Consider the following 13105-nt stretch of genomic DNA (forward strand, 5'->3'; position numbering starts at 1 on the left):
TCAGGGCCAGAGCACACTAAAAAGCCCTAGCGTAATCGCAAACGCTCAGCACTTTTTGAAGTGATTTTTTTCTAGGCATGTGCCTAGCGACTTTCTAATCATGCCTAGCGATTTTTGAAGCGTTTTGGTGTAGCTTTTTGTTTTGTTTTGTTACAGTAGAGCTGGAACTGAACAGCTTCTGTAACAAAAACGCTTATCTAGCGTTTTTCAGAGCGTTTTTACACTTTCCTATACTTAACATTGAGGCTGAATCGCCTCAGAAAAGCACAGAAATGCAGCAGGACCTGAGTTTGCGAGAAAATCACATCGCTCTGGTGTGATCCATCCCATTCAAATACATTAGCCAAGTGCTTTTCAAAGCGCTATCGTTTTTAAAAGAGCTCAGAAGCGCTCTTGGTGTGCACCAGACCTCAGAGTTACAGACTTCCCAGCGAGCTCATGGTGAAGCAGAACTCCTAGAAGTGTATGAGGGGCTACAAAGGACCAAAAAGCTCTCTAACTAAAATACTATGCAAAACAAAAGTTTGCCTTCTTAAAACAGAAGGTATTTGCGATAATTCATGTTGGAGTGAGCATATGAGGTCTCCCATGATGCTACACTGCTGAATATGCAAATCATCGTTTTATGTCCCTATAAGCTAGCCACACCTCCAGGTCTGTGAACATGGAGTAAACAAGGATCCTTATCTCAGCTAACAACCTCTCACCCCATTAAGATGTTCTGTTTTACTTAAGGCATCTCAATGACAAATATTTATGCTTGAAAAAAAAATCTGTTTTTCCCTTTGATGTTGCATGTATATACTGTAGCTGTCTGTACCACCAGCCTGCAAACTAACAGGATGTAAGCCCGACGAAGGCTGCAAGGCCGAAAGCTTGCTTATTCTTATTCATTTTTAGTTAGCCAATAAATGGTATCATCCTGATTTAAAATTTCTTGCTTTTACTGATAGCTAACACGGTACAATACCCTACTGCTACAGGTTTGCTCTAGAATGTATATGGCTTAGTTAGGATGATTAGATTGTATGGCTATAGAAAGATTAACGGTTAACATGTTACGCAAAGAAAAGAATCTATGTATATGAAGCAAGTAACAACTCTGTACAGTGACCAGCGGAATCCTTTGCATACCACACTCAGTGACTCCTCTAGAGTAATCAGTGCTCCCAAACTCCTACGCCAAGCACACTACTCAGGACCGCAGCAATCGCTGACCATTCCAATTACTGGGAGCAGCAGCCTGGACTTATCTATTAGCTGTGGCATTCCTCCGAATTGGAAACAGATCTAAATATACCACTGTTGGTTTGAGGTTCATAAAGGTTATTTTTGTAGGTAGTCTCCCCTGATGTATATAGTGGTTTCAAAAAAGTTAAAGTAAACTAGAGGCGCGTATCGTGACCCTAAGACTGCACTGTGTGTACTCCTGTTAATTATTGCCTGAGGAAGCACGAATATACCCGTGAAACGCGTTGCGAATATATCCTGGAGTGTACCAATAAATCTACTTTGTTTTTTGAATACACAGCTTGTTGTGTCTGCTTACAGGAGGTAAGTCCACCAACTGCCTCCAAAGCATTTTTAAACTTTTTAACAATTGATTTTATCCTTTTGTCGCCTCTGTTATCCATTATACTAGACTTAAAGTAAACCAGAGCTGAGTGAATATAAAAAAAATGGATACTTACCCGGGGCTTCCTCCAGTCCTATAAACATGTGAGTCTTTCGCCGTCCTCCCACGGTCCGCCGTTCAGCCGCAATCAGCCCCGGTAACAGGCTTAGTCGCGTCAGATGTGGCCTTCTGCGCATGCGCAAGAGGTCCGTGAATAGAAGGCCACGACTGATGCGACTGAGCCTATTACCAGGGCTGAACAGCAGACCGCAGAAAGACAGCAAGGGACTTACACTTGCTTATGGGGCTGGAGGAAACTCCGGGTAAGTATGGATTTTTCATATTCACTCAGCTCTGGTACACTTTAAACTCCGTGTTAGAGAGTAGCTTAATTACTTAGTTATATAGATTAACTTTGTTGACATCACCATATACCGTATTTTTGAACTATAAGATGCACTTTTTTCCCCCACAAGAGGCTGGAAAAAGAGTGTGCATCTTATGTTTTCCGAATGCTACAATCAGCATTGCCAGGATCCAACACATGCACAGCGGTCTGCTGCCAGATACGCTGACCCCTGCTACCCGCTGGCTGCACCACATTTTGTGCCCTTTGTTCGTCCTGTGCCCCCCTCTGTCTGTGTCTTCCTCTGTTGTCCTATCTCCACCCTCCAGTCACTCACCCTCCGTCCTGGAAGTATGGTAGTGTAACAGCCAGCCTAAAGAGCCCTGCGGCCAATCAAGTAGGAGGCGCTGTCAATCATGGCCACTACTGTGCTGTTACAGGAGCCAATGGTTTTGAGGGCGGGACCATGGCTACGTCATTGGGGCCAATCACTGCACTTGCTGATAGAGGTTTCCCATTTGTTTCAGACCTGCAGGGGTCCCCAGTGATAATGCTTTTGTCAGGGTTCCCATCATATTGCAGCGACTCGAGTGGTGGTGGATAAACCTCAGCAGCTTACAGTAATGGATGCACAAAGATGCCAGAGTGACCAGCTGCAACAAGCCCAGTGTATCGGGAATGCACCGCTGTGCATCCATCCTTTACTGTGTCCATCTCTGCTATTTGTTACCTTTTGTACAACAGGTGATATCTTTTTACGGCAATAAAGGACTAAAGCACCACTGCTTAAAGCAAACTTGAAGCAAAACTAAACTTATGAGATGATCAATTGTGTGAACAGCTAAGAAACAGAACATTAGTAGCAAAGAAGAGAGTTTCATATTGTTTTCCAGTACGGGAAGAGTTAAACTTCAGCTGTTATCTATGCAAGAGAGCTTCTCGGAGCTATTCGACTCAACTTGGTTGAATACAGTCCTGTTTTCTGAAGCACTTAAACAGCCAACAAACAGTGAGAGACAGCTTGAGATAAGGTTTTACTGCAGGAAAGTTAAAAAGGTCATTATTTCTGCTTTGTTTTAGAGCTCACAAGACAGAGTGAGGTTTTAAAACTGCAGCTGTGACAGAATGATGCTATGTTATAAAAAAGCTATATAAAAGTGAAAATAAAAAAATATGAGATACTCTTTACTTTGCTACTAATGTTCTATTCATTATCTGTACTACACATACAATTCATTATAGACTTAGTAAAATTGGATGAAAAAGACTATCGTTATTGCCAACTTTAGCTGTACTATTGGCATGCTGGGGAATTTGTGCAAACTATACCTCTGGCTTTCCATAGCAATTTTTAAAGAGGAACTCTAGTTTGAGGCAGGGAACACACTTGACTGTTTTCGTGCGCGATTTTTCTGCACAGAAAAACGGAGAACTCATGCTAATCAATGGGCTAGTTCACACGTCATATGTTGTTCACACACAAAACTGACATTCTGCATGATGACCGTGCACATATTGTCAGTTTTCTCTATCAATTACATTAGCTCCTGTGCAAAAAACGCACGCGTTTTCCTGCATAGAAACACACTTGGTGTGCAGAAAAAGTACGCAGAAAAACGCATGCAGAAAACTGAAAGACAAGTGTGTTCCCTGCCTAAGAGATTACTGTGTAAACTGAACACTGTAGAGTAGCAATAGCCACACCATAACTGTCACAAGTGTTGCATTTTCTCCTTACGGTTCCTTCGTGAAACACTGCAAGCGATTCCGATTCAGATTCCGCTTTTTAATCGGTTTTTACATCTGATTCAGATTCCGATTTGCAGTGTGCAAGAGGCCTTAGTGGATTGTTCTCTGCCCACAATTCGGCCTTCTTGAGGCTCACAGAGCAATGCTCAGTGACATGCCCATGTGTTCATCCTTTGCGCATGAGTACGGCTGTACTGCACAGTAGCTCGGAGCCTCTACTGTACAAGTGGCTTTGGCTTACTGCGCAGGCATGGCTGTAGTGCAGTATGGCCATGTGAACATATCCAACAACAAGCTCCACTCGATAAGTTCTGGGGGTCCACGCATGGCAACAGGGCAAGGCCAAGAGGCTCCAGCCTCAGGGCGCAGTGTAGGAGGGGTGCAGAAATCACTCAGCTATCATTCCCCTATTGTGTTTGAAGCCAAATCTCTTAGTGAAGGGAAGGTCCCTGCATGCTTTAAAAAATCCACCATCATCCCTGTACCAAAAAAGCAAGGGATCCCTGACCTAAACAACTTCAGGCCAGTGGCCCTAACATCTGTGGTCATAAAGACCCTTGAAAAAGTGATCCTGTCCCACCCCAAGCGCACCACACTGGACCAACTGGATCCACTCCAGTTTGCATACAGAGCAAACAGGTCCACTGACAATGCCATTAAAGGAGTCATCAGGGGAAAAACGGTAAAATAAATGGTACTTACCGAGGGCTTCCTCCAGCTCCAAGCTCCTAGGACGTCCCGCGCCTCAGCTCTGCCCGCAGCCGTTCGCCGCAGGTCCGTCCCGGTCCCCGGCGATGAAGTCAGAGCGACCTGGAGGTCGCTCTGTACTGCGCCTGCGCAAGCGGCGCTGTCAATCATCGCCACGTGGGCCGGAGCGGACAGCATGGTTAGCTGTGCTTGGCAAAATAAACCAATTCTGATAAGGAAAGGGGATACATGGCAGCAATTGCAAGCCAGATAACTAGAGATTAAGGTGTTGGGGGCCCTGGGGCACCTCATACTCTAATAGCAATCAGTGTGTGACGGCTAGGGTGGGAGGAATGGAGGGGCGCACATTGGTGTCTCAGCCTTGGGTACTTGGGGACCTTGTCCCGGCTCTACATGGCAACAGAGAAGAAGAACCATCCCCCCCAATGTAAAACTGTCAAAAAAAGTTAAATACTCATCTATGTAGAGGTAAAAGCTCTGGAAACCATGAAGCCTTCCCAGTCCATTCTCCATGCCCTCGGTCTACCTCGGTCCCCATGTTTAAGTTATTTGGCCAACTGGTCAAATATGCCATCGGGAGCAAATCAGGCCATCAGGGTGCCTGGCGCTGGCTGCTTAGCACCAGATGAGGGTGCAGCTATAGCAGTAATGCTATAGTCTACACCCGCACCTGGGTAATTTAGGATTCCAGATGCTGGACCCCAAACTACTTCTCCCTCTGAGTTACTACCATTTGGAGGGAGAAAAGTATTTAATGCCACCGATGATTCAGCGGCAGCAGGGTGAGCCATCATTCGGCTGCGTACGAGGAATCGGCGCAGGAGACTTGGGCGCAGGATACAGCCGGTATATGGCTGATCCTGCTGCTGCACAAGTCCCGAACGTGTTAAAGGATACCCGAAGTGACATGTGACATGATGAAATAGACATGTGTATGTACAGTGCCTAGCACACAAATAACTATGCGGTGTTCCTTTTTTTTTTTCTCTGCCTGAAAGAGTTAACTATCAGGTATGTAAGTGGCTGACTTTCCTAGCAGAAAATGGCTTCTGATGGCAAGAAAGAGATAAAAAGGGACATTTCTTATCAGTGAGGGTCACACTGTAGTGCTAGCTGCGTGTAGGAAAAAAAAATTATGCAAATCGGCCCAGCGGGGCCTGAGAAATCCTCCTGCGTAGGTTACCCCGAACTGAGTTCGGGATAACCGGCAAGGAGGTTAAAGTGACACTGAAGCGAGAAAAAAAAAATGATGATATAATTAATTGGTTGTGTAGTACAGATAATTACTAGAAGAAGATTAGTAGCAAAGAAAATATTCCCATATTTATATTTTCAGTTATATAGTGTTTTTTCATAACATTGCATCATTCTCTAATATTTGCAGTTTACACACTACTCAGCATTCTAAATGTTTTTAGAGAGCAGAGTAGTGAACTTTTGACCTGTCCTCTGGAGAGAAAAAGAAAATACTGTGATGATTGACAGTTGAGATAACAAGCTTCAGAAGACAGAGCTCTCTGCGACTTTGAAAGTCGTGGAGCTAAATGGCTGTTTTGAATAGATAACAACTGGAGTTTCTTAACTCTTCTTGTACTGGAAACAATATTAGACTTATGTCTCTGCTCCTAATGTTTTATTGGGGTGGTGGGTGTGTGTGTGTGTGTGTCCGTTCTCACTTGGGCGATTTACGCTAATCGCCGGCGATTAACGAAAATCGCCAAACACAAACGTGTAGCCTGCACCATTTTCAGGTGATTTATTGGCGATCGCATTTCAATGCTATAGAAGCGCTAAACGCGATCGCTAAAAAAAAATCTCCAAGAGTGAATGGCGATTTTTTTCACGTTAAAAATCGCCTGAGCAAAACGCTAGCAAAAGTGCTTGCGTTTTGCAAGTGTGAATGGGCCCTGAGAGAAGCAAGAAGTTTTGAATCAGGATGATACCATTTAGAAGGAGAGGTGGGGAAATAAGAAGTATTGAGAGAAAGAGAAGGGATGGGACTGAGGAGAAGAGTGAGGTTGAGAGACAAGGGGACAAAGAGGAGAGAGAAACGTTGATGGAACTTCATAGCACACTTCCCATCCTGCTATAACCTATCAGTACATGTACTGTATATCCATTACACACTGGCAGCACATGGCTCTGTATGGAGCGGAGCACTAGAGGCAGGCTGCAATGGCTCTGCATTACACACTGCACAGTGCACATGACTCTGTGTATATACACTGTACGGCTGTTTGCGTGGCTGCGGCAGGAACAGGAAGTAAGCGCTCAGCCCTGATGCAGCCACTCCAGCCGGTGTTCCGGTATTACCTGTCAGGCCGCAGTGCATGCCGCCTATCCCGCTGTACAGCTCCAGCACCCGCAGCGCCGCCATCCCTCCTCCTCCGTCCTGTCCCGGCTCCGCCCCCTCTACCGGCTCATCACCTCCACTGTACACGGAGCTGCTCTGCCTGCCTATCTGGGCTCTGCTAGCAAGGCTCCTTCATTCCTGTTACCGAGTTTATTATCATAGCTGCTTTTGCCCGGTCAAACGAACCTTGATTGCAGGATCTGCTACAATGTTACCACTGTCATTTATTACTGGAGAGGAAGGAAGGAAGCTGGGCCAGACATGTACTTGCTGTAAAGGCTCATGCCCACCAAACGATTTTTACGCTAAGTATTTTTGGCGATATCGTTTACGACACGTGGTTGAGGACAATAATTGTTTATAGTGCGCAGTCGGAATGATCGTCATTGATCCATGTGCTAATTACCACGATCGGCCAATAGTGTGTTCGCAACCGTCATTTGTAACCACGTTTGTTATTGGGGGGGGCCCGGGGGGGATGATCGTTCATTGGCTCGTTCGTTGCTGCGTATCTTCCTTATCTATTTTACACGGTCATCTGGTGGGTATGTAGCTTTAATTAGATTTGGGAGCCATTTATTAATTAACCAAGAGATGTTTATTTTCTCCCAGAAGTGACTATCCTGATGCAGTGTTCTGGTTCATCTCCTCCTAAGGCCTGGAACCCACTACAAATCACGATCGCTTGCGTTTCTAACGAGAGTTTTGTAAGCTATTTCTCGAGCGTTTTCTGGCGATTTTAAAAAGTGTAAGCTTTTTGCCAGCGATTCTGTAGCGATTAGCGATTTTAATTCTGGTCCTTTCAATGTGTCATAATTTTATTTACAGTTAGCATTCATTTTAAATCGCACTCAAATCGCTATGTGTATCGATTCATGATTGATTACGCCAGAGTCTATATACTTTACATCGCAGAAACGCTAACACCACCAAAATGCTGCACATCCTGCTATAGTGATCTTGCTAATCGCAATCTCTCCAGTGGAATTTGGCCCATCCATTAACATTAGCTGAGCGTTTAGGGAAATTGCTAGCGTTTTGAATTGCTCCCTAAACGTTCAAAACACGCTGTAATGGGTTCAAGTGCTAATTCTGGTATTTGCAACTTAACCACTTGCAGACCGCCCACTACCTATGGGTGGCGGCAAAGTGGCACTCCCAGGACCGCGTAATGCCGATCGGCGGCGGCTCCTGGGGGACTGAATTGGACATCCGCTGGCATTAGGCTCCGCCCACCTGCGACGCCAATCCGCCGGCTGTTTAGAAGCGCCGTCGGGTTGTTAACCCCTTGATCGCCGCATAATAAGCGTATAATACGCTTTGTAATGTATGCAAAGCATATTATACAGGCTGCCTCCTGCCCTGGTGGTCCCAGTGATCGAGGGACCACCAGGGCAGGAGGCAGCCACCCTAGTAAGCACACATACACACTGATTCTGCCCCTCCTTCCCCCTGATCGCCCACAGAACCTCTCAGACCCCCCCTGATCACCCCCTCAGACCCCTGTTTGCACCTAATCACCCATCAATCACCACCTGCCAACTATCTGTCAACGCTATTTTTTAAAATTAGGTCCTAAACTGCCCGTGGGGGCTCCTGATCACCACCCCACACCCTCAGATCCTCCCTAGACGCCCCCCCCCCTGTGTACTGTATACATCTATCCTCCCCTGTAATCACCCACTGATCACCTGTCAATCACCCCCTGTCACTGCTACCCTTCAGATCAGACCCTATCCTGCCCCTTGCGGGCACCTGATCACCCACCCACATCCTCAGATCGCCCGCAGACCCGCCCTCATTCACCTCCCAAATGCATTGTTTACATCTGTTCTCCCCTCTAATCATCCACCGATCACCCATCAATCACCCCCTGTCACCACCTGTCACTGCTACCCATCAGATCAGACCCTCATCTGCCCCTTGCGGGCACCCAATCACCTGCCCACACCCTCAGATCGCCCTAAGGCCCCCCCCCCCCCTTATCACCTCGCCAGGGCATTGCTTGCATCTATTCTCCCCTCTAATCACACCCTGATCACCTATCAATCACCCCCTGTCACCACTTGTCACTGCTACCCATCAGATCAGACCCTAATCCGCCCCTTGCGGGCACCCAATTACCTGCTCAGACTCTCCCCTGATCACCTTCCCAGTGCACTGATTGCATCTATTTTCCCCTCTAATCACACCCTGAGACACCTATCAATCTCCACCTGTCACCCCCTAGCGCACCTACCCATCAGATCAGGCCCTAATCTGCCCCCTGCGGGCTTCTGATCACCCGGCCAAACCCTCACCCGCCCCACCACAGTGACAGAATATTTTTTTCTGATCACTGCTGGTCTCTATGACTTAATTGTGGCTGAGACCAACCGTTATACCACACAATACGCAACCGCCAATCCAAGAAGCTAACATGCCCAGCCTTTTCGGTGGAAACCACTTCTTGTTTCGAAACTTAACATGTTTTAAGGACATCTCCTTAACATGGGTCTAGTCAAAAATAATGTATTGTGGTCTTATTGGTCTACGCACCCAATACATCACATGCCCATGTTCTCTGCTGCCATGTCCAGGTCACGATTTGAGAACATCCTGCGCTTCCTGCACTTCAGTGCCAATACAACCTGTCATCTAAGAGGCCACCCTGCTTATGACTGGTTCCAAAAAATTTGGCCCCTCATAGACCACCTGTCATCAAACTTTGCAGATGCTTATTCCCCTGAACAGTCATTTTAAGGCATTTAGTTTCCAGACTACTGTTCACGGTTTTGGGCCCCTAAAATGCCAGGGCAGTATAGGAACCCCACTAGTGACCCCATTTTAGAAAGAAGACACCCCAAGGTATTCAGTTAGGTGTATGACGAGTTCATAGAAGATTTTATTTTTTGTCACAAGTTAGTGGAAAATGGCACTTTGTGAAAAAAAAACGATAAAAATCAATTTCCGCTAACTTGTGACTAGAGTTGGGCCGAACGGTTCGCCTGCGAACGGTTCCATGTGAACTTCCGTGGTTCGCGTTCGCGTCCCGCAGGCGAACTTTTGCGGAAGTTCGGTTCACCCCATAATGCACCATGAGGGTCAATTTTGACACTCTACATCACAGTCAGCAGGCCCAGTGTAGCCAATTAGGCTACACTAGCCCCTGGAGCCACTCCCCCCCCCCCCCCCCCTAATAAAAGGCAGGCAGCGGCGGCCATTTCGCTCACTCGTGTGCCTGCATTAGTGAGAGTAGGGCGAGCTGCTGCACACTCTCTCTCATAGGGAAAGATTAGTTAGGCTTAGCTTGTCCCTGGCTGCATACCTGTTCTGTGAACCCACCACTGCATACCTGTTCTGTGAACCCACCACTGCATACCTGTTCTGTGAACCCACCACTGCATACCTGTTCTGTGAACCCACCACTGCATACCTGTTCTGTGAACCCACCACTGCATACCTGTACTGTGAACCCACCACTGCATACCTGTTCTGTGAACCCACCACTGCATACCTGTTCAGTGAACCCACCACTGCATACCTGTTCAGTGAACCCACCACTGCATACCTGTTCAGTGAACCCACCACTGCATACCTGTTCTGTAAACCCACCACTGCATACCTGTACTGTGAACCCACCACTGCATACCTGTTCAGTGAACCTGCCACTGCATACCTGTACTGTTCAGTGAACCCGCCACTGCATACCTGTTCTGTTCAGGGAACCCGCCACTGTATACCTGTTCTGTTCAGTGAACCCGCCACTGCATACCTGTTCTGTTCAGTGAACCCGCCACTGTATACCTGTTCTGTTCAGTGAACCCGCCACTGCATACCTGTTCTGTTCAGTGAACCCGCCACTGCATACCTGTTCTGTTCAGTGAACCCGCCACTGCATACCTGTTCTGTTCAGTGAACCCGCCACTGTATACCTGGTCTGTTCAGTGAACCCGCCACTGTATACCTGTTCTGTTCAGTGAACAGTTTGGTGTGTCAGTGTGAAGCAGTACCTTAATTACACTACCTGATTGATGTATACACATGCAAGATGTTTTAAAGCACTTTAGGCCTGTCATTTAGCATTCAATATGATTTCTGCCCTTAAAACGCTGCTTTGCGTCAAATCCAGATTTTTCCCGGGGACTTTTGGCGTGTATCCCACTCCGCCATGCCCCCCTCCAGGTGTTAGACCCCTTGAAACATCTTTTCCATCACTTTTGTGGCCAGCATAAATTTTTTTTTTTCAAAGTTCGCATCCCCATTGAAGTCTATTGCGGTTCGCGAACTTTAACGCGAACCAAACCATTTGCGAAAGTTCGCGAACCCGGTTCGCAAACCTAAAATCGGAGGTTCGGCCCATAGACAAAAAATAAAATCTAGGAACTCACCATACTACTAACAGAATACCTTAGGGTGTCTTTTTTCTAAAATGGGGTCACTTGTGGGGTTCCTATACTGCTCTGTAAATGGACAATTATGTGTAAAAAAATTTGGGTAAAAGTTATAGCGTTTGTAAACGCGATAACTTTTACCCAAACAAACAAGTGTCATTTTCTGCTAAAATTGTGACAAAAAATAAAATCTTCTATGAACTCACCATACTACCAACAGAATACCTTGGGGTGTCTTCTTTCTAAAATGGGGTCACTTGTGGGGTTCCTATACTGCCCTGGCATTTTAGGGGCCCTAAACCGTGAGAAGTAGTCTAGAAACCAAATGCCTCAAAATGACCTGTGAAATCCTAATGGTATTCATAGGACTTTTGGCCCCTTAGTGCACCTAGGCTCCAAAAAAGTGACACACATGTGGTATCACTGTACTCAGTAGTATAATGTGTTTTGGGATGTATTTTTACACATACCCATGCTGGGTGGGAGAAATATCTCTGTAAATGGACAATTATGTGTAAAAAAAATCTAATTTACAGAGATATTTCTCCCACCCAGCATGGGTATGTGTAAAAATACACCCCAAAACACATTATACTATTTCTCCTGAGTACGGCGATACCACATGTGTGACACTTTTAGGCTTTGCAGGGGTGCTTACAATTTAGCACCCCCCAAAATGCCAGGACAGTGAACACACCCCACAAATGACTCCATTTTGGAAAGTAGACACCCCAAAGTATTCAGAGAGGGGCATGGTGAGTCCGTGGCAGATTTCATTTTTTTTTTTGGCACAAGTTAGCAGAAATGGAATTTTTTTTTTTTTTTGTCACAAAGTGTCATTTTTCCCGCTAACTTGTGACAAAAAATAAAAACTTCTATGAACTCACCATGCCTCTTAGTGAATACTTTGGGATGTCTTCTTTCCAAAATGGGGTCATTTGGGGGTATTTATACTATCCTGGAATTCTAGCACCTCATGAAACATGACAGGTGCTCAGAAAAGTCAGAGATGCTCCAACATGGGAAAATTCACTTTTGGCACCATAGTTTGTAAATGCTATAACTTTTACCCAAACCAATAAATATACACATATTGGATTTTTTATATCACAGACATGTAGCACAATAAGTTTGGACACAAATTTATATAGATATTTTACTTTATTTGAAAAATGTCTGCACAGAAAGTTAAAAAAAAAAAAAATTTTTGACAAAATTCATGTATTTTTTTGATGAATATAATAAAAACTAAAAATCACAGCAGCAATCAAATAGCACTAAAAGAAAGCTGTATTAGGGACAAGAAAAGGAGGTAAAATTCATTTAGGTGGTAGGTTGTATGACCGAGCAATAAACCGTTAAAGCTGCAGTGGTCTGAATGGAAAAAAAAGTGTCTGGTCCTTAAGGGGTTTTATGACTGCGGTCCTTAAAGGGAACCTTAACTGAACAGGGGGTAAAGAGTTTTACTTACCTGGGGCTATTACCAGCCTCCTGCAGCAGTCCTGTGCCCTCGGCGCCGCTCTGGAATCCTCTGGTCCCCCGCTGTCACTTAGTTTTGTTTTTGACGACTCACCAGTTGCCGGCCGCCATGCGTATTATTGGACGCATTCACCAATGCATATAGCGCTATTGCGGATCGCAACGCGTACAAAAATACGCGTTGCCGCATTCTGCACGCGTAGATATGCAGCTACGTATATTTGTACGCGTTGCGGTCCGCAATAGCGCTAATTGCAATGGTGAATGCGTCCAATAATACGCATGGCGGCCGGCGACTGGTGAGTCGTCAAAGACGAAACTAAGTGACAGCGGGGGACCAGAGGATTCCAGAGCGGCGCCGAGGGCACAGAACTGCTGCAGGGGGCTGGTAATAGCCCCAGGTAAGTTAAACTCTTTACCCCCGGTTCAGTTAAGGTTCTCTTTAAGTGGTTAAAGGATAACTGTAGGCACTTAAAAAAAGA

General features: G+C 45.8%; 1 protein-coding gene across 2 annotated transcripts in view; it reads right to left on the reverse strand.

The window, feature by feature from the left end:
• Positions 1–7190, reverse strand: part of TRDMT1 (tRNA aspartic acid methyltransferase 1) — a 59564-nt gene extending 52374 nt beyond the window's left edge. The window contains exon 1 of one of the 2 annotated variants that reach the window (XM_068235554.1): positions 6958–7190. Coding sequence is in view for 1 of the 2 variants with exons in the window: in XM_068235553.1 (XP_068091654.1) it covers positions 6732–6795 (64 nt within the window). In the remaining variant the exon portion in view is untranslated. Of the gene's footprint in view, positions 1–6731; positions 6909–6957 lie in introns of those variants that run through there. The other variant, XM_068235553.1, reaches the window with a different exon arrangement.
• Positions 7191–13105: the final 5915 nt, after the last annotated feature.

This window comes from Hyperolius riggenbachi, chromosome 5, assembly GCF_040937935.1.
Source record: "Hyperolius riggenbachi isolate aHypRig1 chromosome 5, aHypRig1.pri, whole genome shotgun sequence".
In the NCBI taxonomy this organism is placed as follows: Eukaryota; Metazoa; Chordata; class Amphibia; order Anura; family Hyperoliidae; genus Hyperolius; species Hyperolius riggenbachi.